Consider the following 26,202-nt stretch of genomic DNA (forward strand, 5'->3'; position numbering starts at 1 on the left):
GAGAATTGGGCACCCCCAGTATTTATGTTATCTCTCTGGAATCCTAGAGCTCAGAGTGAGAAGTTGTACAGTCCCAGTCTGGAAGGTCCTGCCCTCTGCACTGCAGAAGGCCTCTCTCTCTGGTGGCTTTTCCCAACATCCCAGGGGAATGTGCATTACAAGAGGCCAGAGCTTAGATAAGAAGGGGTTAAAGGTTTGCCAGAGGGCAGGCTCCAGGGCCGATGGGTGGAGCCTCAGAGGCTCGGGTCTAAAATCCTCACCTGGCACGATTCAGAGAGACCCACTGGAAAGAATCCCTGAGGACCGGAGGTATGCCCAAGAAACAGTGTTCCTGGTGTGTGCTTTCTGCGTCTTGGCAAAACTAGCCTCTTTCGCTTTTTCCTTCTAATTGTGGTAACTTCTCTTTCATGTAGGAATGGGCTCGTTTCCTTTCTACTTTCTGATTTTTCTACTGCTTTCTCCCTACCTCTCTCACTGACACACCCAATATTTCTAACTGTTTCCTCATTACTTCAGCTTGAATGTGTCCATTTATAGATTTACATTTCACCTAATTGTCTCCAGTAGCCTCAGAAAATTTTTCTGGAGTTCTCAGATGTTCCTTACCTAACATAGAAGTTTGTTTTAGTGTGTGTGTATATATATATATATATATATATATATATATATATATATATGTATAATCTTTTGAATTTATTTTTAATTGGAGGATAATTGCTTTAAAATATGTTGGTTTCTGCCATACGACAATGCAGAGGGGATATATGTATATTATGGCTAGTTTGCATTGTTGTATAATATTTTTTAATTTATGAATTAATACCTTTCACTTTAAGATATAAAATTATCCTTATCAGCTGTTTTGAAGTCAAATCTACTAGTTACAGATAAATCTCTTCAACTTAGAAAGAATCAGGTAAGTGGGGGGAAAAAAGTGATTTTTAAGTCCCCTTAAGAAAAAACTTTTCAACCGCATGTTTCTCTTTAATATTATAGTATGCCTCTGAATGATGACTTTTTTCTGTTACTGCTGATATTGTGACATTAGCTTGCTATATAATTGCATACTGATGATTTCAGCTTTGAAATGTAGTAACAAATACCTTTCTGACTATACAAATTAATTCAATTGCTGGTATTACAAAAGAGGTATGCTTTAAAAATCAGTCACTCCTCCATGCTGTAGGGCACCTTTGCAGTTCATGGCCATGTGTACCTGAATTTAGATACCCTTCAATTATGGGAGATTTGACCTTATATGAAACCAAAGTTTAAAAAGTTACATGGTAAGTTTCATTCACTCCATCTATTCATTTATCCAAGCAGAGTATAACCCTATGACAAACTGCAGACTTAAAAATATAGAACATGGGGGGAAATATATAAATTTAGATGATAAATAGGTTGATGATACAGATATATCCCTATTTATAGATAGCATAGTCCTATGACAGACTGAAGACTATTAAAAATATTTTTTAAATAGGGGAACTTTATAAATTTTAGATGATAAATAGGTTGATGATATAGATACAGCCCTATTTATATATAGCATAGTCTTATGACTGAAGAGTATTAAAAATATTAAAAAGTGGAGGAACTTTTATCTTTATATATGTGTATGTGTATATATATAAAAACATGGCCCTTACCATCTGGGAGCTGTTGTTTTTTGGGGTGTTTAAAACAGATACAAAGCAAAGCAATGCAGGATAGTATTGATATCCTGTCAAATTGAATGTTGTTAACATATATTCATTCATTCAATAAATATTTATTGAAAGGTTTCTGGATAAAATAGAGGCCAAAGCAGGAAAAAGGGTCTTAAGGTCATAGGATCTGTGATAGATCTAGAAGGACATACGTAGGTTTTGAACTGAGAAGAGGAAAGGGCTTTGGGCTTGGAATTAGAGTGAACCAAAAGCTGATTGTTGCATGAGCTCTGCATATATATTGAGGTGCACAAGCCTCACCTCATAGGTACTTCCCATGTGCTTTCAAAACTAGTTCATAAAGTTATGTAAATAATACAAAGCCTAGGATGCTGACCCAAGGGATTTGGACTATAGGCACTGAGGATCCCTTTAAGGATTTTGAATGAGGGAATGAAATGAGGAAAACAATACTGTGGGGAAATAACCCTTCAGAATTTCACTGGATAAACCAAGAAGGAAAATCAAGAGGCAGTAAAAATGGCAGGAAAACTAGTTAGCCCATTCTAGTACTCAGATGAGTGATGAGAACGAGAGTGGTGCCATTAGAGCAGAAAGGGTGATTTGTCGTAAACCTACCTGCTGAATCATGTGGTTATCTGTACACACGCTGATTTTTAACAGAATTTAGTAATTAAATCACAAAAGTATTCATTTACTTTTCTTTTAAAATTGTTTTTGGGTATACCTTCAGGCATTATGATTTGTAGATACTTGTTTTAAAGCTTTTGATTGCTTTCAAGAATCTCTGATGAAGATACTTGAGTTTCTGTATCTTACATCTTCATGGATCCTAGGCAAACCATCCTTTTTATAACCCACCCCTCCTTTTTTTTAGTGTTGTATATGTCTCATTTCCGGAGGATTTGAAAGGTCACCAAAGCCACAAAGACAAAGCTTGTAGTTCCTCCAGTCGTTTAAAAAAAATCATGAGTCTCTTTCACATGAGTTGAACTTTTCACCAGTACAGTTCTGTGGTTTAGTGTAACTGGATGACTTGTCACTCACATGGTAAAGCACAAGGCTGATTACAGTGCTGTAAGATAAACATAATAGACTTTACTCAGTGCTAATGACCAGCAAGGAACAGGGAAGTGTTTAATCTTGGTAGGTTTCCCTCATTCTAAAGTAGACTGTAGGGCGAATGGTCCTGGAAAAGCAGACACAGAAGTGAGACCCAAGCGAATATGTATTTTTTGACAGATTGGGGTGGAGGGCAGTGGGGGGAGAGGGTCTTTCTTTTAAAATGTGACATAAATGTAATTTTACACTATAGCTGTATACCATTTTGGCAATTTGTAAGAAATCAAACATCCACTTAAATTGACAATCAAGGCAAGATAACTTTGCTAAGTCTTAAATTGAATATTAAATTTTCTGCTTATTTGCTGTTTGTACACAAGTCATTTTGAATAAGTCAATTTTTCTTTCTCCAGGCATTATGAAAAACCTGTGTTTCAGAGTGATTACCATGGTTATAGGTCTTTATTTTACTGGCACAATGACAAACCCATCAAGAAAAAGCAGTATTTTATTCAATTCCAAGTACCAATGGAATGGATATCTTACAACAAATTGCTCTTTTGCTGGAAAGCATGAAATACCCATGGACATACCACAGATGGCACCCACAGTGGATGACAGTTTCAATTTCTTGAGGGTTCTCTTACAAACTCACATGAAAAAAGAAGAATGGAACATAAAACACCTGGACCTTAGTAACAATCTCATATCAAAAATAACCTTAAGCTCTCTTGAACATTTTCATGCTTTGGAAACATTAAACCTCAGCAACAATGCCATTCACTCAGTATTATTGGATCTACCCAGTTTTAAGTCCTCATGGGTGAAACGCCACAGAGGCAGCTTGAGAAATCGGCTTCCATTTCTCAAGTTGCTTACTCTTCAACGAAATAAACTCAGCAACATTCCCAAGGGTAAGTACAATTTTAAAAGATGGACCAAGAAACCACGAGTATTTGGAGAGGTAATATGCTTGCTTAGTTGCTCAGTCACATCTGACCCTAGTGACACTTTTGACTGTACCCAACCAGGTTCCTCTGTCCATGGGATTTTTCAGGCAAGAATACTGGAGTGGATTACCATTTACTTCTCCAGAGAATCTTCCTGACCGAGGGATCAAACCTGTGTCTCCTATGTCTCCTGCATTATAGGCAGATTCTTTACCTACTGAGTCATAATGTTTTGTGTCAATAAGAATTCCAGGTTTGTTTTCAGTTTCAGGAAAACAGCTGCAAGTACAGCAATTTGATCAGAGTAAATAAAATAAAAGGATTTCCCTGGTGGCTCATACGATGGACTCTGCCTGCAATGCAGGAGACCCCGCTTCGATCCCTGAGTCAGGAAGATGCCCTGGAGAAGGAAATGGCAACCCACTACAGAATTTTTGCCTGGAAAATCCCATGGATGGAGAAGTCTGGAGGGCTACCGTCCATGGGATCACAAAGAGTCAGACACAACTGAGTGACTAACTTCACTTTCACTTTTCAAATATAATAAAAGGAGTTTCTTATGAAAGTTTTAAGTTTATAATATGTGGAATTTAAAATCAATGTAATTTAATCTCCTGTTGCCATAACATATTGATATTATATGAATTTGTCAAGAGGTACTAATAATAGGAAGTATTTAAGTACTAAATAATAATGCATTATTTTAAATTACCTAATTTGATTTATGTATATTTGTTACTAATTATAGAAAAGCATTGAGAAATAACTAGTTCAGATACTTTTAATATGTAACAATTCAAATTAAATGTTGCCATATTTATAATTTTTGTTTCTACAGAATACATTTTACATCTACTTATCTAGTTCTCCTCCAAATGTAGACTATACATATGCTAATATTATATGTAAACTCTTATTAAATCAAAATTAGAACTCATCAGAACACATATTATATTATTTTATAATAAATACCCATCCATTCTGATACTCAGTAATCTACATGTTGGAGTTCCTTAACTCCAATGTCTTTATTTAGAAAATATATAATAATACTAATAATAATGTTTTATATTTTTATATTTTATAATGATGTTTTATTTAGAAAATAAATCAGATTTGTAAGCCACAGCTTCCTTTTTATATTCAGGAAAGCTACAGAGTTTCCTTTCCCTATTTGTTTTCAGTCTCAATCACCATTGTAAGTACTTACTTTATGTTAGACCCTAAGGTGGCGCTAGTGGCAAAGAACCTGCCTGCCAGTGCAGGAGATGTGGGAGACGTGGGTTCAATCCCTGGATCAGGAAGATCCCTGGAGGAGGGCAGGGCAATCCACTCCAGTATTCTTGCCTGGAGAATCCCATAAACAGAGGAGCTTGGCAGGCTACAGTTCATAGGGTTGCACAGAGTCAGACATGCCCGAGACAACTTAGCACACAGGCATGCACATGCTAAAAAGGAAAATGTAAGAATATTTTCATTTCTCTCCATCTCAAATTATATTTAGTTTTTCTCATTTTCAGTTCTTTAATTTCATGTTTTTATTTTTTTATTTATTCATTTATCACCAGTTTCTGGTCTTGTAAGCGTAAATGTGGCAGTAATAGCCTGGCAGGTGAAGGGACAACTGTTACAGTCACCATATCAGCAGAATTGTGTGAGGACAGGAGTCTTCTCTCCCTGACCTTTTCCATAAAAGCAGGGTGTAGTATTTTCAGTGCAAAGTATAAACTAATTGCATTTTATGATTTTTATTATATTGTTCTTATTGTAAAAGAAATGCCTGTTATTTGTAGAATATTAGGAATTAAAGAAAAATTTAAAGGGAAACATTAAAGTCCCTCATGTAATATATATTCTTCAAGTTTATTCTTTATGCCTACTCATATATTTTTCTTTCAAAATTGTATCCTACTGCCCATATGTCATAACATAATTTTATATCACAGAATATTTGGAACATCATTATGTAATTAAGCAATCTCATAAATATTTTAAATAGTCAAATAATTTTCATATATGTTAGTTACTCAGTTGTGTCCAATTCTTTGCGACCCCGTGGACTGTAGCCCACCAGGCTCCTCTGTCCATGAGATTCTCCAGGCAAGAATATTGGAGTGGGTAGCCATTCCCTTCTCCAGGAGATCTTCCCAACTCAGGGATAGAACCTGTGTCTCCTGCATTGGAAGGCAGATTCTTTATATCTGAGCCACCAGGGAAGCCCCAATTTTCACATATACATATATTATAATAAGTTCAGTTAAATAGCATTTAGATTATTTCCTTTTTGTTTGCTATAACTCTTTGATGAACATCATTAAAGCTACACATATTCACATGATATAGCAGTGTTTCCTAACTAGTGTGTTTAAATGTAAATCTCAACCCACAAATTCAGGTGAGCTGGATACGTAACTATTGTTTATAATTCAGCAGAATTTCTAATGTTGAGCCCCCATCCTGCTAGCATCAGTTAGAGTGGGATGGAGAGATAGTGACAGTTACCATCAGTCTTTCATGGACTTTCATTTGTCTTTTCCTAGATTTGTACCATAGCTCTAGAATCTTATACCCCGACAAGGCATCAAAGTGTGTGTGTGTGTGTGCACGTGCACACATGCTCATATATGTATCCTTTACCCCTTCTAGCCAGAGAACATTTCTTTTCAGTCCTTCACTTTGGAGGAAATTCTTACCTGCTTTTGTTTCTTCAAAATCCTCTATCTAGATCTAGAAATTCCTTTCCTCTAAAGATTCAGGCCTTTAGTAAATAAAAGCCAAAAAGACATGATTCACCTCTGCTTTCTGCCTTATGATGTGCATTTGGGGGCTACTGTCCAGTTGCTGCCTGCGGGCTTCTCATTGCGGTGACTTCTCTTGCTGCGGAGCACAGGCTCTAGGCATGTGGGCTTCAGCGGTTGCAGCACACAGGCTCAGTAGTTGAGACTTGCAGGCCTTAGTGCTCGGGCTCAGTAGTTGTGCTGCATGGGCTTAGCTGCTCCGCGGCATGTGGAATCTTCCCCAGCCAGAGATCCAACCTGTGTCCCCTGCATTAGCAGGTGGATTCTTTCCACTGTGCCACCAGGGAGGGCCTCCCCTGGAACAATTAACACAGATCTTTTACTTTCTGCTTGAACGGAGAGAAAGGAAATAAGGAAAAGAGATAGGCAAAAGATTAATATGTCAAAATATTAGCCCACAACAGTAGAGAAATGCCGACTCTGTCTCCTTAAGGCAGATGAATTCCCCAGAGCTCACTGGAGGTTAGGATGCATACATTTCATTTAAGGACCAAATATCCCTATAAAATGCAGATACAGTCCCATCTTCTTTTCTCAAGTTAAACTTTTGCTTCCCAAAATATCAGGAAATATGTTAAACTTCCAAAGGAGGGGGAGAAATATATGAAATGAGCAAATCTTGTATCTGAAATTCTATTCAATAATAGAATTCTAGCATATAGAACTATGGAGAGATGAATAAAACAGATCAATGATGGAAGTCCAATGTAAGCCCTAAATCTAATTGGATATACTTGAGTTCTTTTCCATAGCATTTTGTGATTTGAAGTATTTTTCTGTAGTCATCATATACTTTCAGTTTTTACTAGGTTGAGTCCCCTCTAGCGTACCTTCCCATTCATTATTCTGTGACTATGGCTAGGTAACAATAAATTTGTTTTTGGCTAAATCTCAAGTTATCTTTTAAAATGTTAAGTAGTTATTGCAGTAGACATGATCCTAGCCCACTCTAATTCATAATTATAATCCATAAGCAGAGAATCATTTGTATCTATTTATATAGGTAAATAGATTTACAATGATCAATGCAAAGAAATAGAGGAAAACAATAGAATGGGAAATACTAGAGATCTCTTCAAGAAAATTAGTGAAACCAAGGGAACATTTCATGCAAAGATGGGCACAATAAAGGACAAAAATGGTATGGACCTAACAGAAGCAGAAGATATTAAGAAGTGACAGGAATACACAGAACTATACAAAAAAGATCTTCATGACCAAGATAACCACAATGGTGTGATCACTCACCTAGAGCCAGACATCCTGGAATGCGAAGTCAAGTGGGCCTTAGAAAGCATCCCTATGAACAAAGCTAGTGGAGGTGATGGAATTCCAGTTGAGCTATTTCAAATTCTAAAAGATGATGCTGTGAAAGTGCTGCCCTCAATATGCCAGCAAATTTGGAAAACTCAGCAGTGGCCACAGGACTGGAAAAGGTCAGTTTTCATTGCAATCCCAAAGAAAGGCAATGCCAAAGAATGCTCAAACTACCACACAATTGCACTCATCTCACACGCTAGCAAAGTAATACTCAAAATTCTCCAAGCCTGGCTTCAACAGTACATGAACCTGAACTTCCAGATGTTCAAGCTGAATTTAGAAAAGGCAGAGGAACCAGAGATCAAATTGCCAACATCTGTTGTATCATCAAAAAAGCAAAAGAGTTCGAGAAAAACATCAGCTTCTGCTTTATTGACTATACCAAAGCCTTTGACTGTGTGGATCACAATAAACTGGAAAATTCTGAAAGAGATGGGAATACCAGACCACCTGACTTGCCTCCTGAGAAATCTGTATGCAGGTCAAGAAGCAACAGTTACAACTGGACATGGACTAATAGACTGGTTTCAAATCAGGAAAGAAGTACATCAAGGCTGTATACTGTCACCCTGCTTATTTAACTTCTACACAGAGTACATCATGAGAAATGCCGGGCTGGATGAAGCACAAGCTGGAATCAAGATTGTTGGGAGAAGTATCAATAACCTCAGATACACAGATGACACAACCATTATGGCAGAAAGTGAAGAAGAACTAAAGAGCCTCTTGATGAAAGAGGAGAGTGAAAATGTTGGCGTAAAACTCAACATTCAGAAAACTAAGATCATAGCATCCGGTCCCATCACTTCTGGAAACAATGACAGACTTCATGTTTTGGGGCTCCAAAATCACTGCAGATGGTGACTGCAGCCATGAAATTAAAAGATGCTTGCTCCTTGGAAGAAAAGCTATGACCAACCTAGACAGCATATTAAAAAGCAGAGACACTACTTTGCTAACAAAGGTCCTTCTAGTCAAAGCTATGGTTTTTCCAGTAGTCATGTACGATGTGAGAGTTGGACTATAAAGAAAGCTAGCACCAAAGAATTGATGCTTTTGAACTGTGGTGTTGGAGAAGGTGCCTGAGAGTTCCTTGGACTGCAAGGAGATCCAACCAGTCCATCCTAAATGAGATCAGTCCTGGGTGTTCATTAGAAGGACTAATGTTGAAGCTGAAACTCCAATATTTTGGCCACCTGATGCGAAGAACTGACTCATTTGAAAAGACCCTAATGCTGGGAAAGATTGAAAGCAGGAGAAGAAGGGGATGACAGAGGATGAGATGGTTGGATGACATCACCATCGAAATGGACATGAGTTTGAGCAAGCTTCGGGAGTTGGTGATGGACAGGGAAGCCTGGCGTGCAGCAGTCCATGGGGTCACAAAGAGTTGGACTTGACTGAGCGACTGAACTGAACTGATTTACATAGGTGTTTGCTCTCATCTCAGTTAACAATTAATTAGAGATAATCTCAGCACCAATCAAACAATTGGCCTGTGGCACATGTGTACCTTTATAAATCATGTTTGACATGTCTTAAAATAGTGACAGTTCATAGAGCCAGTGAAACGTTGCTTTGACTCCAGAAAGCCCACTTTTGGAAGGGTAAAAGATCATATTGACTAACCCAATGTCAGCTAACTTCCTGTCTTGATACTGACCAGCTGTGATGTTACCAAAAATCTTCATGTTGGAAAAACACCCAGAGGAGGTACTGGCCTATATAATTTACAAAACAGAAGCCAACCGTGAATTTAATGTTAATGATCACTTCACCTTCTTCCCATATTTTGGGAGTATAGCCTTAATAATGGAAAAATCAGTTTAAAAAAAATAGAAATCCTAGGGACTGGTCTACAGTTACACTATCCCACTTACATCAAGCAGTATTTTGGGAGTGCCCAAAAGTGCCTGAAAATATATCAGGACAAACATCTTACTGTGTTTCCAGTTATGCTGAAAGACCAGAGGTGACAACCTCACATTAACACACTAAATTCCAGAATCCAAGCGATAAGTATGTTATCAGTGAGGCAAAATATTACCTGATTTTTGAAACTGGTAGAGAAGGAAAAAAAATGTAACCAGTGTATTGTTGAAAAAAAGAAGCATGTTGTATTCTTTTCATTTGTAGGATATTAAACTTTTCATCCTGATTGCTCCTTGGATTATGGAAATACCAATAACCAATGTTCTCAAAACCAATACAGGTTCTAAAGTAACAAAATGAATATATGTCATTAAGCTAAGAGGGCAAGGTCTTTGGCTCACCTATGTAAATTTGACCATATTAAGGGCTGATTTTATGAATCAAATATGTTATCCAGGACCATTGCAGACTCTATTCTAATTCTTAATACTTTTTGAACTTGAAGCCATAAACTTTATGTTATCAGATTATCACATTTGGAAGAGCATTTAGGAAGTTCAGAGTCCCAAGGAATGTTTCTAAGATAGTGTAATGTCTGGGCATACCCTCTGTAGCATTTTTTTCTAATAGACACTGAGATAATTTCTTGGAAGTAATAAAACTGTCTGGCCATTTAAATGCAAAGGCTAATCAAATTCCTGCCCCTTGTGGCCTAAGTGATCATCAGAAGACAGTTTAATAAATAATCCCATCTCCACAAAATTGCCTCCATATTTTTCTCCCAACATTTAACTCTCTTTAAACATGAAATGTGCTCTCTGATAACCAAGCCCCACCCAGTAATGCACCTCACAACCTCTTTCACTCACCTGAATGTCCCTCAACACTGATTCACCATGCAGTTTGTAAAAGAACATGCTTCCCCTTATTGAGAAACACAGTCAAGGGTCTTGGAAGAGTTTACCCAAATTCCCCAACTCCATCTTGAGAGACCCCCAAACGAAAAGATCATTTGTAGAACTTCACCAGTTCTCTTAGTAGCATTAAAGCTTGATTCTCTAAAAGTAGAAGTAAAGAGAAAATCTTCATGTGGAAGGAATAACTGATCATCACAGTCTTAATTCCCATGTGCAAAAGTTTTCTTCTTCTTGTGGATCTTTGCTGGATATTATGAAGGAAGTCAAATAAAAAGGTATTTTTTATAACTGTCAATGTTCAAAAGCCTCCCCGCCCCCCATCCCCAAACATGCCTGGGCATGTTCTGGTTCCACTCTTCCAGTTTGTATTTATCAACCCCAAACTCCCAGTCCATCCCTCTCCCTTGCCAACCACAAGTCTGCTATCTTTATCTATGAGCCTGTTTTGGTTTTGTAGGTAAGTTCATATGTGCCTGTCATATGTGCATTTACTCTCTGCTTTATCTTTTGTATTCCTTGCTGGTGGTTTTGTCACTATAGTGTCCAGCTCTTGTGACCCCATGGACTGTAGCCTGCTAGGTTCCTCTGTCCATGGGATTTCCCAGGCAAGAATTCTGGAGTGGGTTGCCATTTCCTTCTCCAGGGAATTTTCCCGACCCAAGGGTCAAACCCCAGTGTCCTGCATTGCAGGCAGATTCTTTACCAACTGGCCTACCAGGGAAGTCCCTTGTATTACTCTACTCGTTTATTGACCTTAAGCAAGTCACTTAACCTAGAAAAGACTCCTGGTTCTTATCTTTACCTAGAGATAGTGGCACCCCACTCCAGTACTTTTGCCTGGAAAATCCCGTGGACGGAGAAGCCTGGTGGGCTGCAGTCCATGGGGTCGCTAGAGTCGGACACGACTGAGCGACTTCACTTTCACTTTTCACTTTCATGCATTGGAAAAGGAAATGGCAACCCATTCCAGTGTTCTTGTCTGGAGAATCCCAGGGACGGGGAGCCTGGTGGGCTGCCCTCTATGAGGTCGCACAGAGTCAGACACGACTGAAGCGACTTAGCAGCAGCAGCAGCAGCAATATATATAAAGGTTGATGTGAGGCTTAGAGAGAACATTTGTAAAAACTGTAACAGAGCGATGTATGTAAAACATCTCTCCTTCAACCTCATACAAAACAGATGTGCAAAAATGTTCTCTCTTAGGGCCATTTTGATCATCCTGAGTATCTAATTCTCTTTCCCATCCCAGTTCTTGCTACTGTACCTTAAAGGTACCTTAGTGGTAGCAGCTAAAATGCCCCTTAGTTGCTAACTGCCCCACCCCCCAATTTTATTTCAAAACTCAAACAGCTGAAGTGTTTGTTTGGTCTGGAGTTATTCCTGCTACAGACAGCTTCCACCGAGCTGGCAGAGGACGTTTGCTGAGAGCAGCCTCCCTGCCTCCTGCCAGCCTCATGTGGCAGCTACACCCATATGGCCTTGCTCTGCAGTGGGACACACTGGGCATGCCATAGGACACCTTGATACCAAGACCAAAGCACCTCTGGTTTACAGAGGGGGCACATCAGCCTGCAGAGCTGGCTGAGATGAGACTGTGGTTTTTTTTTTTTGGGGGGGTCGTTTTTTTAAATGAAGTGTAGTTGACTTACAATGTACTAATTTCCGCCAAGTGATTCAGTCATACACACACACACATATATATGTATATTCTTTTTTTATATTATTTTCCAATATGGTTTGCCGTAGGATATTGAATATAGTTCCCTGTGCTATATACAGTACAACCTCGTTGTCTATCCATCCTAAAGCTAATAGTTTGCACCTACCAACCCCACACTCCCAGCCCCTCCCTCTCCTCTCCCCACTCCCAGCTTAGCAACCGCAGTCTGTTCTCTGTCCATGAGTCCGTTTCTGTTGTGTAGACAGGTTCATTTGTGCCATATTTTAGATTCCACATGTGCTGCTGCTGCTGCTCAGTCGCTTCAGTCGTGTCTGACTCTGTGCAACCCCATAGATGGCAGCCCACCAGGCTCCCCTGTCCCTGGGATTCTCCAGGCAAGAGTACTGGAGTGGGGTGCCATTGCCTTCTCCAAGATTCCACATGTAAGTGATATCATATGGTATTTGTCTTTCTCTGTCTGACTGACTTCACTTATCTCTAGATCCATCCATGTTGCTGCAAATGCAATTATTTTGTTCTTTTTTATGGTTGTGTAGTATTCCGTTGTATACACGTACCACATCTTCTCTATCTTCATCTGTTGGTGGATCATTTAGGTTATTTCCATGCTTTTGCTCTCTCTTTTGACAGTGCTGCTATGAGCAGAACTGTGCATGTATTTTTTTGAACTAAATAGTTCTGTCTGAGTATGTTCCCAGAAGTAGGATTGCTGGATCGTATGATCATTCTGTTTTTATAAACCATTATTATTTTATCTTACTTGACTGTTTTCCTTGGTTTCTATGTTTTCTCACTTCTCTGATTAAATTTGCTCTTTGAAACTTGGGGAAGGCCTAGGAGGTTAAAGCTTTTCTACAGACGAGAGGTAGGGAACACAGGGCCCTGTCTCTGAGAAGGCCCCACAAGGTCCAGCTTCATTTCAAACCCACGGCTAGAGGTAGAGGTTTCAACACCCCCTGTCAATTGATAGATGCGGTCTCCTTCATCCCTGAACTCCTGGGGTACTTATTCAATTCAATTAAGCACTAGATATAGTAGCAACCATGAGCTTACATCCCTAAACAGGCCAGGAAATCTCATGAAAATGTTAAGAAACTCCTTCATCTCAGTTTCTGGGTGGCATTTTTTTCTCAAGACCCATATGTCTGCATATTAAAACACATAGGGATATTCTTCATTCCACAAAGAAACAGATTTTCTCCAGAGGTTATATTCAAAACATTTAACAAGTGACCTTTAGCCTGGGTTCCCAAGCTGGAAGCCTCCTGGCTGTACTGATGGAGTGGAATCTTTCTGGGGGAGGGAGGGGGAAGGGAGAACGCAGTCAGTCAAGTGCCCAGGGCAGTGGAGCAGCACACAAGGGCTCAGCGATGGCTGTTCATGAGCCAATATGGAAGACTTTCTCATATTGTATTCATGAGTATTCAGCATATGCCAGCTGAATATTAACCTTGGCTGTCTCTCATTGTTCTAAACATGAGGGCTTCTTGGCCTATTCTTTGTCTTCCTGTTTTTGATAGAGACATCATATTCATCTATAAGTACATGTCCCATCCAAAGCAGGCAGCCTTCATTCAGCTCCAGCCAAATGTTTCGTGCCATTTGAGACTTCCAATTTTTCAAGAAAAGTTAGAAATGTACATATTTGTATTGAATCTTTAATGTTGGCCCCACGACTTGTAAATTTCTGTGCAGGTCAACCACTGTGACCTCTAGCCTACGGAATGTATATCATACAACAGGCCTTACAAGTGTTCACAAAGATGTGAATTCTGCCCTGAAGGGACCAATCATCTGATGGAGAGACTGACAACCAAAGACTGTTTTATTGGTGGGGGCATAACTGCTTTGTGTAACTAATAGCTTTTTCTTGTGTGTGTGCTTTATCACGAACCCGACACAAGGTTTCTCTATTGTCTTCGTCCCCAGCACCAAGTGCCTTGCTCATAATATTTTGACTGAGTTGTCATCCTTGTGATCTCTTGCTTAGTCTATACAGCTGAAATGAACATATGAGGGCATAGATGTGAAGCAATTTCAATTAAGTCATCATCTCTCAGCATAAACAGTCTTATAGTAAGTACTCTGCAGATAGTAGACAAGGAATAAACCCTTGCGGAATTGAACCAACATGATCTGTATGTAGTAGTTTGTTAAAGACGAAGGCTACATGTGAGAACAGAGCAGAAGGAAATGTACAAATGCAGGGCTTCCTTGGGAGACTCATATGGGAAATCAAATTTTGAAGACTGCTGTGGCTAGCACCTCATTCTCAATGTTTATCTTCAGTGCCAAACGGTTACTTATGGAATCAAGTGAAATACGAAGGCAGAGGCCAACCCTCAATTAGATGATTTTGCCAGAAAGTAAAATATCTAGCTGTAACACATTACCTAATATAAGAATTTCTAGAAAACACTTATCAACAATAAGTAGTTAAAAGATAGAACTACAAAATAGAATAATAATCTCTGAAAAGGGGAAGAATTCATCCATGTAAATGAAGCATCAAAACAACTTTTTTCTCTATAACCATAGCAAGATCATCCAGTTTTACCCACAGGTCAATCAAATAAGCAAGTATTATAATTCTCTCATTCAATCCAGGTTAGATTTATTTTACTGGTGCTCTTATAAAATTAGCATGTGCGTGCGTGCTAAGTAGCTTCAGTGGTGTTCGACTCTTTGTGACCCTGAAGACAATACCCTGCCAGGCTCCTCTGTCCGTGGGATTCTCCAGGCAAGACTATTGGAGTGGGTTGCCATCGCCTCTTCCAGGGGATCTTCCCCACCCAGGGACTGAACCCACATCTCTTATGTCTCCTGCATTGGCAAGCAGGTTCTTTACCACTAGCGCCACCTGGCAAGCCCCCAAATTAGCACATGTTCTTATAAAGAAAGAATTGAAAGTGTATAAAATAAAAGCATAGTTTCACCTTTCTTCACCATCCTGCTCCAAAGTGTAAATACCACTGGTACCTTAGTTCATCTCCTTCCAGGCCTTCTTCTCTGCTCTCTCAAAACATATGTATCTGGTTCTTCTTTTGCAAAAACATTAGAATTATACTCCATACTTTTCTGAAAATTAACGTTTACCTTCCTGTTCAGTCAGTTCATATTGGTCTACCCCATTCTCTTTTAAGGCTACACAGTATTTATTGATAGACTACCCTTTGTTTGCCTGTTTCTCTGTTTTGAACCATTTAAGTTGTATCCAGTTTCCTACCATTATAAACAATGCTTCAGTAAATGTCAGATTTATATTTCAAACTGCTTTTTAATTTTAACAGGACTATGGAAACTGAAGTCATTGCAGAGTTTGGATCTGTCATTCAACAGGATATCGCAAATTGGTTTGTCTGATTTTCATAACTGCCTGCAACTGGAAAACCTCCATTTAAAGAGCAACAGGATATTCAGAATTCATCCAGAAGCCTTCAAGGACCTAAAAAAATTACAGGTTAGAAAATAAAGTTTATAACATCTCAAATATGTGGACCTACAGGCAATTACCTTAGAACTCTTCATTGAACAGTTTGTACATGCCCAGTAGTACTGGCTACTAATCAAAAAATATAAGTCTATTTTAAGATTCCCCTGAAAAAGTTGAAGTCTCTCTCTCGCCTCAGAACTCCAAGGCCTCAGTAGTGGACATGAATTTTATTTGAACGTTAATACTCAGCAGCAAGAATAGGCACATTATTTTTCCTAAGTCAAATTAAACCCAGCTCTGAGCTTTCACTTACCAATTGGCAAGAAAATGAATCTTAGTTATTAGGAACGCTCCCTCCCCAAACTACAAGGTCAGTCAAATATCCCTGGTGTTTGATGCAGTTTGGGATCCTATGGGCCTATATGGACTCTACACCCATATGGCCCAGGACCCCATGAATCTCAGAAGGCTAGTGACCCTGGTGCCTCCACACCAAAATTGGACACAGAATAATACAAATAATAATGATATCAACATATACTTGCATCGCACATACCACATGTCACATATGGTTATAAACATCAGACCAATGATGGGGGGACCGATGTCACATTTTAGAGCCCTGCTGCCTGGCTCTTGGGCACCCTGCAGCGAATCTCACCAAGGTCCTGACATCCTGACAGCTGTGTGAGGAGCTCCCAGAGCCCTGCTCTAGTTCTGACAGCCCTAGCCCCTTCTCCTCCAAGCCCCTTTCTCCCACCTCCCCGTCTTTGAGGAGATATTGTAAAATCTCTCCTCAGTGCTCCTTTAGAAATACCAAAGTGGCCAGCAGTGTGGCACCTAGAGATGCCTTGTGCTGTGTTTAGTTGCTCAGTCGTGTCCAACTCTTTGTGACCCCATGGGCTGTAGCCCGCCAGGCTCCTTTGTCCATGGGGATTCTCCAGGCAAGAATACTGGAGTAGGTTGTCATGCCCTCCTCCAGGGGACCTTCCCCACCCAGGGATTGAACCCAGGTCTCCCACATTGCAGGCAGATTCTTTACCACTGAGCCACTAGGGAAGCCCCTTTGAGGACATACATTATGTCTATTTTGTTTTCTAGTGCTTAACGTCTGTCCAGTATGTACCATGCATTTACAAACTCTTGGTGAACAAACAAAGGAATGAATGGATAGATGATGATCATGCATAGGTGTATACGTTATCTATTGCTGTGTAACAAATTACTGCAAACTTGGCAGTCTAAAACTACACACATGTATTTATCTGATGCCTTCTGTGGATCAGCAATCCAGGCAAGGCTTGGCTGGGGCCTCTGCTGAAAGTGTCTCAAGAGACTGCAGTCAAGATGTTGGCCAGGGCTGGAGTCTTACCTGAAGGCCCAACTGAGGAAGGATTCACTTCCAAGGCCACGTGGTTATCGGCAGGACTTAGTTCCACATGGGCTATTGGGCTGAAGGCTCAGTTCCTTGCTGGCTGTCAGCGTAAGCCTGCACTTGTTTCTGTGCCATGTGGGCTTCCACACAGCAGTACACAGCATGGCAGCTGGCTTCAGAGCCCAAAGGAGAAAGCCTGCTAGCAAGAACATTACAGGCTCATGGAATGTAATCACGGGAGAGATGTCTCATTGCTTTCAGCATAGTCTATTTGTTAGAAGCAAAGCAGAGGTCTCACCTCTCCCCCTCCAAGGGGAGGCAATGACTCAAAGGATGTGAATGTGGGGAAGGTTTTCTGGGGACCTGTCTGCCATAGTAGTTATCAGAGCAGATGAAAAAGTCTACTTAACTTGGCAGCACTCCACAATTTGCCACAGAAATATTGTCAGATTGCCTGGAACCTCATTTAGTATGTTGTATTCTGATTATGTGTGTGTGTGAGTGCTGAGTCGTTTCAGTCATGTTTGACTCTTTGTGACCTCATGAACTATAGCCCGCCAGGCTCCTCTGTCCATGGAGATTCTCCAGGCAAGAATACTGAAGTTAGTTGCCATGCCCTCCTCCAGGGGATTTTCCCAACGCAGGGACTGAACTCACATCTCTTGCATCTCCTGCACTGGAGGCAGATTCTTTTAATGCTGACCCACCAAGGAAGCCCATACTGATTATATTTATATATATAATTTCCCTATGCCTGTTTTATTTCCTATGCATTTTTATTGTACTTATAAATAAAAGTCTTCTGCAGCTCACAGGTAATAGATGCTACAGGCAGACTAAAAAATAAACCCAAGAATGTTTAAATCATCTGTAATTCTAAATTACCTGAGTTGCCCAGAATAATACAATTTCTCCTCTCTTATCCCTTCTGCATGTTCAGCAATAACTCTAAAACCTGGTTTGGGGACATGATGAGAATCTTTGGTACCAGAAAGCTGAATATTAAAATGGGTGCTGGTTTTTTTTCCCCCCAGATGATATATTTAATGCTTGCACTATGTGTCTTCTTATGTGGGAATCTTTTCAGAAGCCAGATAGATTTTTTAAAGCATAAATCCATCCTCGTGTTTAGATAGAATGAAAATGTTTCATTGGCATTTCAAATTAGCCTTCCTTTTTGCATGCCATTCTTCCTAGCATAGTGATTTGTTACCAACATTACATGCTTCTCCCAATCTCTACAATATAAAGTACATTCCTTTCAAATGATGGTGAATGGTCACTTCTTTAGCCAAATTGGTCTATTCTGTTTTCATCTTTTCTCAGAAATTACCCCTCCTGAATCATTTTATTAGCTTTCTGTCCTCTATTCTGTTTTGATTTCAGTTTCATGATTTGTAACATAATAGCTAACTAGGATGAAAAAGCAGATGTGCATGAAAAAGAAAATACCCATCAAAACATTAGAATATCTCACCTGTTGATGAGAATGGTGTATGTCAGGGGACGTTCAACTTTAAGGGATCCAATATGTTGCATTTTCCTTTGTGTGCCGTTTCTCAAGGACTCTCTGTTCCTTATCAGTTCCTGGAATACAGGAACAAGTAGAGCTGCATGCAGGTCTCAGGACTGAGATCATGGGAAAGGGAACCTGCTTGGATTCCTTTCAGTGACTCCCTTCAGTGACTCACTTCAGCGACTTTGTATGTATTAGACTATCCATTTAGTTGCAACTGGTGGAATTTCATTCTTTGTAATGGCTGAGTAATCATTTTACTGAAGATATATAAGCATGCAGTTCTGCTAATAAAATACCCTTGCTCCACTAGAGACCTTGGTCCCCCACACCCTTCTTTCTGTCTTCATTCTCATCAGAATGTGGAAGCCTGCCAAGCTCACTTTCTCACCCAGGCTTTCAAGACCTCCTTGAGAGAGACTTGTGCCTTCATGAGCGGTACAAGTCCTGTGCATGGGCTTTATTGGTTTTCCATGTAACCCAAGAAATACTGCTCTCTCTCTCTTTTTCTCTCTTTCTTTTCGTCAACTCCAGTCCCCAGGTCTTGGTCTGTAAAAGACCACAACAGGTATACACAGAAAGCTCTTGATCCTAGACAAGGCCAGGCCAAAGGAAAGTTGTTTTGTGTATGTCTTCCAAATCTCATTTCCTATTTTTGACCACCTTCCTTTAAGAGTTAAGAGTGCTTGGTTACTCAACAATGCAAAGATCACTACTTCACTATTGAGTATTGGTTATGGTGTTGTTTGAGTGTTTAAATCAGCTTTTCTTAAGAATTTATATGACCTAAGATGCTAATACTGCTTTTTCCCTGAGTTTCTTAAACAATTGACCTGAATTACATTCAGACTTTCTGGTTTTTATCCATGGCTCTCTTTTTACTTTTCAGCAAAGTTTGCATTTATGATTTGCTTTCAAACCCCATGATCCCACTCTGGTGCCTCACACTCCAGGCCTCCTCTGCCCAGCCGTTCACTTCAGGGCAGTGAGCGCTTAGGCTCCAAGAGGCTGTATTCTGGAATAGAAGGCACCCAGCTGCAGAGGCAGATCAGACTTTAACTCTGCCATTCATTCAGTCATTTGTTCATTCCTCCATTATTTTCTGAACATGTGGGTACCAAGTTCTAGGACTAGGGACTATGTGGGATATACTGTGACCCATCCAGTTTCCTCCTTTGTAAAAAAGGGGAAATGACAAAGCTGTTGTGAGGATCAGAGATAAGGCATGTAAAGCACCCAGGAGAATGCCTGGTACACAGCAGCAGTGCTCTGTAGACAGCAGCGAGAGCTACACCTAACTCTGTTTCCCCTACCCCATAACACCCCTGCAAGATCCAACTTCAGCAGATCCTGCTCTGTGTTTCTAGAGTCACTGAGTCCTTTTTGTTCCTCACATTCCCTTTTGTTTCATATGAGACTAGGAAAAGTAGTCATTTTGTGTATACTGAGTAGCCATGGATGCAGAGAAAGCCACTACCTTTAAGATAAGGTAGTATCTTATCTTCACACCTGATGTGAAGAGCAGACTCATTGGAAAAGACCCTGATGCTGGGAAACATAGAAGGCAAAAGGAGAAGTGGGCAGCAGAGGACAAGATGGTTAAATAGCATCATCAATTCAGGGCATGAATTTGAGCAAACTCTGGGAGATAGTGGAAGACAGAGGAACCTGGAGTGCTGCAGTTCATGGGGTCACAAAGAATCAGAAACAACTAAGCCACTGAACGACAACATTTAAAATAATACTTGCCAAAGAAGCCTCTTGGCTCCTTCTGTTCAATCACAGTTGTTCTTCTGGACTCTATCCTCATCATCCAATATTTTCTGCTACTTTCAAGATTACAGGGCTTCTAGACTTTCTAAACCTGGTGCCTAATTCCAAATCTTGATAAAAATTGGGAGTCTAGGTTATATCTAGCAGTAAAAATCACAACTCTTAGGAAAAAAGGAAGGGAAAGTGGTTGGGCTTTTAATAAAGGCTCCAGACTTAAAGATTTCCCATACATTTAATCTTCAGAACAACCCTGGGAGATAGGCTCATTGAGAGTCAACAATTTGCTGAGTCTGACAGAGTTCTTAGGGGCAGAGCAGAGATTTAAACCCAGTAGTCTCTGACTCTGGAATCAGTGGGAAATTCATATCACTTCCATAGAGATATAGACTGTATCTGTAACTCATTTGTCTCCAAATGTCTTTATTCACAGACTGTCCTAATTTTTTTTTTCTTGAGCAGATGGTAGACCTCAGCAACAATGGGCTGACAGCCATCCTGCCAGTGGTAATCATGGCCCTAGAACTTCCCCACCTGGAGGCTGACCTGGCTGATAACCCATGGCAGTGTGACTACAGCCTGGCAGTCTTCCAAAATGTTATTTCTGAGTCCTGGAGGAAAAGGTGGAATGCTATTTGCAATGAGTCCATAGGTAAGTCAGTAGGACCTCTCCTTTCAGAAGTGGTTCCATTTAAACAGAAAAAAAATGTACACAAAACATTTAGTGTCATTTGAAACAATGACAGCCGCCTCAGGAGCAAGAGTGCATTAGTCATCCTTGGGCTGTATCACAGAACAATTGTTGGTATCCGTTTTCCTCAATTCATGAACAATTTTCTTCACATGGTCAGGAACCACTGGATTTGGTCAAAACCAGAAATTTCACAAAGAATGTTTCTCTACAACCCCCAAATGTCATATTTTGTTACCCAAAGAGTAACAAAATAATCAAAGAACTTCTAAAACTTGAACCATAATTATTTAAGATACTTGCTACCCCTCTGAAAATATACACAAAACACACAAATTTAAAAAGAATATTTTTCTTTGATTTTTTTATCTGTCACTTTCCCAAACTGCTAAAATATGTGACTGGAATTGAATATTCTGGATTTTTTTTTTTTCACTATTAACTATCAGGCTTCTCTAGTGGCTCAGCGGTAAAGAATCCGCCTGCCAATGCTGGAGATGTGGGTTCAGTCCCTGGGTTGGGAAGATCCTTTGGAGAAGGAAATGGCAGCCCACTTCAGTAGTCTTGCCTGGGAAATCCCATGGACAGAGGAGCCTGGCAACTACAGTCCATGAGGTTGCAAAGAGTCAGACACAACTGAGCAGTGAGCACTGTTGTTAGTAACTATCTTGGCTAAATCTAAAATCAAACTCCTAACTGGGAAAAAAGAGAGAAATAGACTTTTCTTTTCTTTTTTTTTTTTTTAATGAGTTCTGGCCTCTGCTGTACTCAGGACTGCTATTGAGTAGAGACATGGCCATGTTTAACAGGTTTAGGAGAAATCCATAACGATGAGAGAAGTCTTAATAGTGTCAGCCACACTTGTTTCATCACTCTGTAAAAGCCACACCAGCCTTCTGAGTGTGGAAGGCAGAATGTCAGGAACCAGTAGAAAAACCTGAATATTTTTGCTGTTTACCAGCACTGAGGAATGGTGAGGAGATGATATAACAAACACAGGTGGGGCCAAGGCAGATTTTGCAGGGGGCTGATAGAATGTCCTCACAGATGTGCAGTAAGTAGGTAAGGATGTGGAGAGAGGAGGGGCAATGTGACTGTACCCACAGCCTGGCTTCCTTCCTCCTGTGGGCAGGAGTCAGTCAGGAAGCCTAAGAAACACAGCCTCTGGGTCTTGGAGCCTCAGACCCAAGCCTGAGAGCCTCGTGTAAATGTGCACAGAGCCTTACACACACCGTTGGTATCAGACAACCAATCAATCAGCCAGTAAAATTGCTAATCATGTAAAACAGACTTTAAATCTAGCTAAATAAGGACTGAGGCTTCCCTGGTGGCTCAGTGGTAACGAATCTGCCTGCAAGTTAGGAGATGTGGGTTTGATCCCTGGGTCAGGAAGATCCTCTGGAGGAGGGCATGGCAATCCCCTCCAATATTCTTGCCTGGTGAATCCCATGGACAGAGGAGCCTAGCAGGCTACAGTCCATGGGGTTGCAAAGAGTAGACACGACTGAGCGACTGAGGACTCACAGATGCTTTTAAATCACTGGACTCTCATTCCCATTCTTAGGGAAGGAGGATGCACACTGGTGGACCCCCACAAGCAGAATGTCCAGAGAGACTCACCTTCCTCACGCTGATTTGAAACATATGAAAACCCTCATACGGAGCAAAGCTGAGAGGGCCCAGGAAGTGCGCTTTTCCATGCTGGAGAAGGACACTGCAGGCTCTGATGCGGGTGACAGACCGAGAGAGCTGCCAAAACGGGTTAGGAGGGCCGAGGATGTGCGTGCTGCTGGCAGAAAGGCAGACTCTTCCCAGGACCTGGTCCTGGCAGTCTGCCTGTCGGTGTTCATCACGTTCTTCGTGGCTTTCTGCCTGGGGGCTTTTGCAAGGCCTTATGTGGACAGACTGTGGCAACAGAGATGCCGGAAAAAAAGTCCAGGTTCAGCGTCAGGGAACGAGTATTCAAACCAGGCCTTCTACAATGAAATCGAAGGTGCGGTAAACCTACAGCAGCCGAGGATGGATCCGCCCCAAACTTTCCACCATCTAAACCTCTATGAGAACCAAGCCCCACGCACCGCTGTGGTTCCAGCAAGAACGGTGGCACCGACCAGAAGGGAGGCTGGCGGCCGGCAGGACAGGGAACAACGCGGGGTCTCCACTGGGGCAGGAACTGGGAAGGATACGGTTCCCCCAAATCACAGTGCAGCCCGGCGCGTTCTCTACGGACCACCAAACGCCCATGACACCCAACTCACATCGGCGGGATGGGACCACATCTACAGGAATGATCCTGGAGAAGGCAACTATGACACTGTGGCCAGGCAAGTTTCCCTCAGTGAGCGTTCAGTGGGCATCCCTGCAGTGGCTGCCAGAATACAGACCAGCCCTAGCTCAGTCCGTAAGGATTCCGATGAACTAGGACCACCCTGCCCCAGAGAAACGACAGTGCCTCTCTCCCAAAGACCAGCACGCACACACACGCCCAGCACTGGGGAGGAGAGAGGAGGGGTCCCTCCACACTTCCCTTCGGAGTTTTCTAAGGAGACTGGGCAGAGCGCACAGCAGCAGAGGCTCCAGGGCTCCAGTGCTGAGGGACAGCCTCCCGCCCACTACGAAGCGGCCACGCTCAGTGACCCGGGAGACCCGTCCCCACCCGGCGGCCCTCCAGGATGCTGCGGGGACTTGCCAGTGACTCCAGCTCACCAGGAGCCCACGCAAAAGCACACTCCTGACGCTCAGTACGAGGTGGACTCTGACTCCGATTCTGAGGAAGGGTCTTTATTTACTCTGAGTTCAACAAGTTCAGAAGACTGGAGAAATGTGGCCGAAGAAGAGGCAGATGGGGAGCAGAGCTGGAGAGCCGGGGAGCCCCCTGGGGACCAGGTCTCCTGTGAGAGGAGGGACAGTGTCAGGCCATTAGAGAGTCCTGAGAACAACATCGCCTTCCAGAAGACTCTGAGGAAATGTGAAAACCAGGAAGATCATTTTGGAAAAACTGTCACTTCTGACCCAGACTCTCATTTGTGCCAGACTCATCTGGAAAGTGCCTCTAACACCAATAATTATGAGGATCCCTTGCCCCGGTCATCAGGCAGCAGTTCTAGCAGTGAGGAGGTCCCAAGCATGTCCATTTACAATTACATCTCTGCTCTTCAACCCAGCGCAGTGGAGTGGCAGTACTCACTTAGAGACTTGGAATTTGCAAATATGGATGCTTTACCACAAACACCACCGTGTTCTGCCAAAGGTCCCTCAGATCCTGACAAGTGTCTGTCGTGAAGGAGACACAGATGTTTGTAAAGAACTTTATGTTAAAGGAATAGACACAGCTCAAAACAGTATTCCTTCCAAGGTCACTGCAGAGCAGAACTTGAGAACCTCACAACAAGATTCTGAAGAGGACAAGAAGAATAGACACTGATGCAAATGAGGGGTGTGTATGTCCTCTTGGGGACAATGATTCCAGAAAGGTTATAAGTGGAACACCATTTGTGAAGGGGTAGGGGGGCAGGAGGGGTTATTTGGAAGATGGTCTCAAGAGCCAGGTACCACTATTACAAGTGCTTTCAGATAAGGCCAGCTCCCTGAGCACATAGGAGCACTTCGGTGATAAAGACTGGGGTCAGCACTCAAAGCTGAGTCAATGAACTGGAGTCTCTAAATTCTTCTCTATGTTTAGTTAATTCTAATATAAAACTGCCATTCACAAGACATGGGTCATTTAGGTAGGGAAGCATTGAGATACCTAAACATCGAAGGTTCCAATTAATACATTTTACACTAAAATTTAACACTTATGGTATTGCAGTTAGAAAAAAAGGTGATTCCAGGTTTTATACTCAAATGCAGACCCAGAGAAACCTGATGGGAGTTAGCTGTCCATGTGAGGACCAGATCTGCTATAACAAACACAAGGATGTTCAACCTGAAAATCAAAGGGGATTCAAGTAACATTTTTAGTGCATAATGAAGCACTTAGATGGAGCTGCTGAGGAGATTTTAATGAATTTTGCACAAGGAACAGCGCAGCTTTTTGGAGTTTGATTAGAAAACTACAAAACTGGAGGGATTCAGACCAATTCTAAATATTTGTTTAAAAAATGTTAATGGCGACTCCATTTTGTAGAACAAAGTATAAATTAAAAATTAATTTTCAGAAAGAGCATTTATGTTTCTTGTAAAAGAAAACGGTACTCCACTATTCTATGTTTGCCTGGTAAATGTCTATGTTGTTGTCATTTTTAGCCATGTCTGGCTTGGTCCCAGACCCTCTTGTCTTCTGACTCAGTTTCTTCTCCCTGAGTGAGCTATTACTTGTCATGGCTTTTAATTGTTATTTTCTGCTTCTGTAACTTCAGCTCTGAAATCTTTCTGGAACTTTAAACTCACATGCAGCTGCCTGTTGGATATCCCCATAGGCAGTTCAGTCTAAGCATGTCCAAAGTGAAACGCAGTAGCAGCCCCTAATCCTCTCCACCACCACCTCCCCCCCACCCCCCAGTCTGAGCCTCCATTTCACTATCTGCCCTGTTGCTCCATCCAGGAACCTGGGGGTCTTCCTCTCCTTGCTGCCCACATCTAATTATTTTCATTGAGTACGATCACTTCTAGCCCCTCAGTATCTGTCAAGTCTGTTCTATCCTCTCTGTCCACACAGCTCCAGCTTCAGTTCTCACCTTGACACTCCCACTAGATCTGTGACGACAGCACACCAACTGGTTTCTTTAGCACTGGCCCTACGTGCCTTTATCATTCCCACGCTACAGCCAGGGAGTGGTTCCTAAAACCCAAGTATGATCACATGGCTCCCATTTTTTGTGGATGCAGTCTTTTCTGTTTTGTTTTGTTTTCTTTTCTTTTCTTTTATAATAGCACCACATAACTCCCTGTCTCCAGACCTTTGTCCACATCACATCTGCCTGCAATGTTCTTTCCAACCCCACCCAACAACCTCACCACCAAACAAGCCCCACTTTAAGCTCAACAGACCCTACCTGAGTCTCAGCCTTAACTGTCACTTCCTCATGGAAGCCTTCCTGGACCCCTAGATTCAGTTGGATTTTCCTGTTGCAAAGTCTCTCATTACACAAGCATTGTCCTTCACAAGGAGAACTTATCGCAAATAAAGTTGAATAATTATT

General features: G+C 41.3%; 1 protein-coding gene and 1 long non-coding RNA gene across 2 annotated transcripts; one reads left to right on the forward strand and one right to left on the reverse strand.

Annotated features, from left to right (window-relative positions):
• The first annotated feature begins 171 nt into the window (after positions 1-171).
• On the forward strand, positions 172-26,202 carry LRRC66 (leucine rich repeat containing 66). The gene is made up of 5 exons (XM_086405792.1): positions 172-309; positions 3,149-3,649; positions 15,564-15,733; positions 20,830-21,019; positions 22,623-26,202. Exons 2-5 carry the CDS (start codon positions 3,154-3,156, stop codon positions 24,338-24,340), a joined length of 2,574 nt encoding a protein of 857 aa, XP_086261918.1. The 5' UTR covers positions 172-309; positions 3,149-3,153; the 3' UTR covers positions 24,341-26,202.
• On the reverse strand, positions 15,531-18,711 carry LOC147370698 (uncharacterized). The gene is made up of 3 exons (XR_015165423.1): positions 18,559-18,711; positions 17,079-17,277; positions 15,531-15,718 (listed from the first exon to the last, which is right to left on the reverse strand). It is a non-coding gene; the product is annotated as an uncharacterized LOC147370698 (long non-coding RNA).

The sequence above is a fragment of the Bos grunniens genome, chromosome 6 (assembly GCF_055505025.1).
Source record: "Bos grunniens cultivar Pamir isolate PY7600 chromosome 6, Bosgru_T2T1.0, whole genome shotgun sequence".
Classification (NCBI taxonomy): Eukaryota; Metazoa; Chordata; class Mammalia; order Artiodactyla; family Bovidae; genus Bos; species Bos grunniens.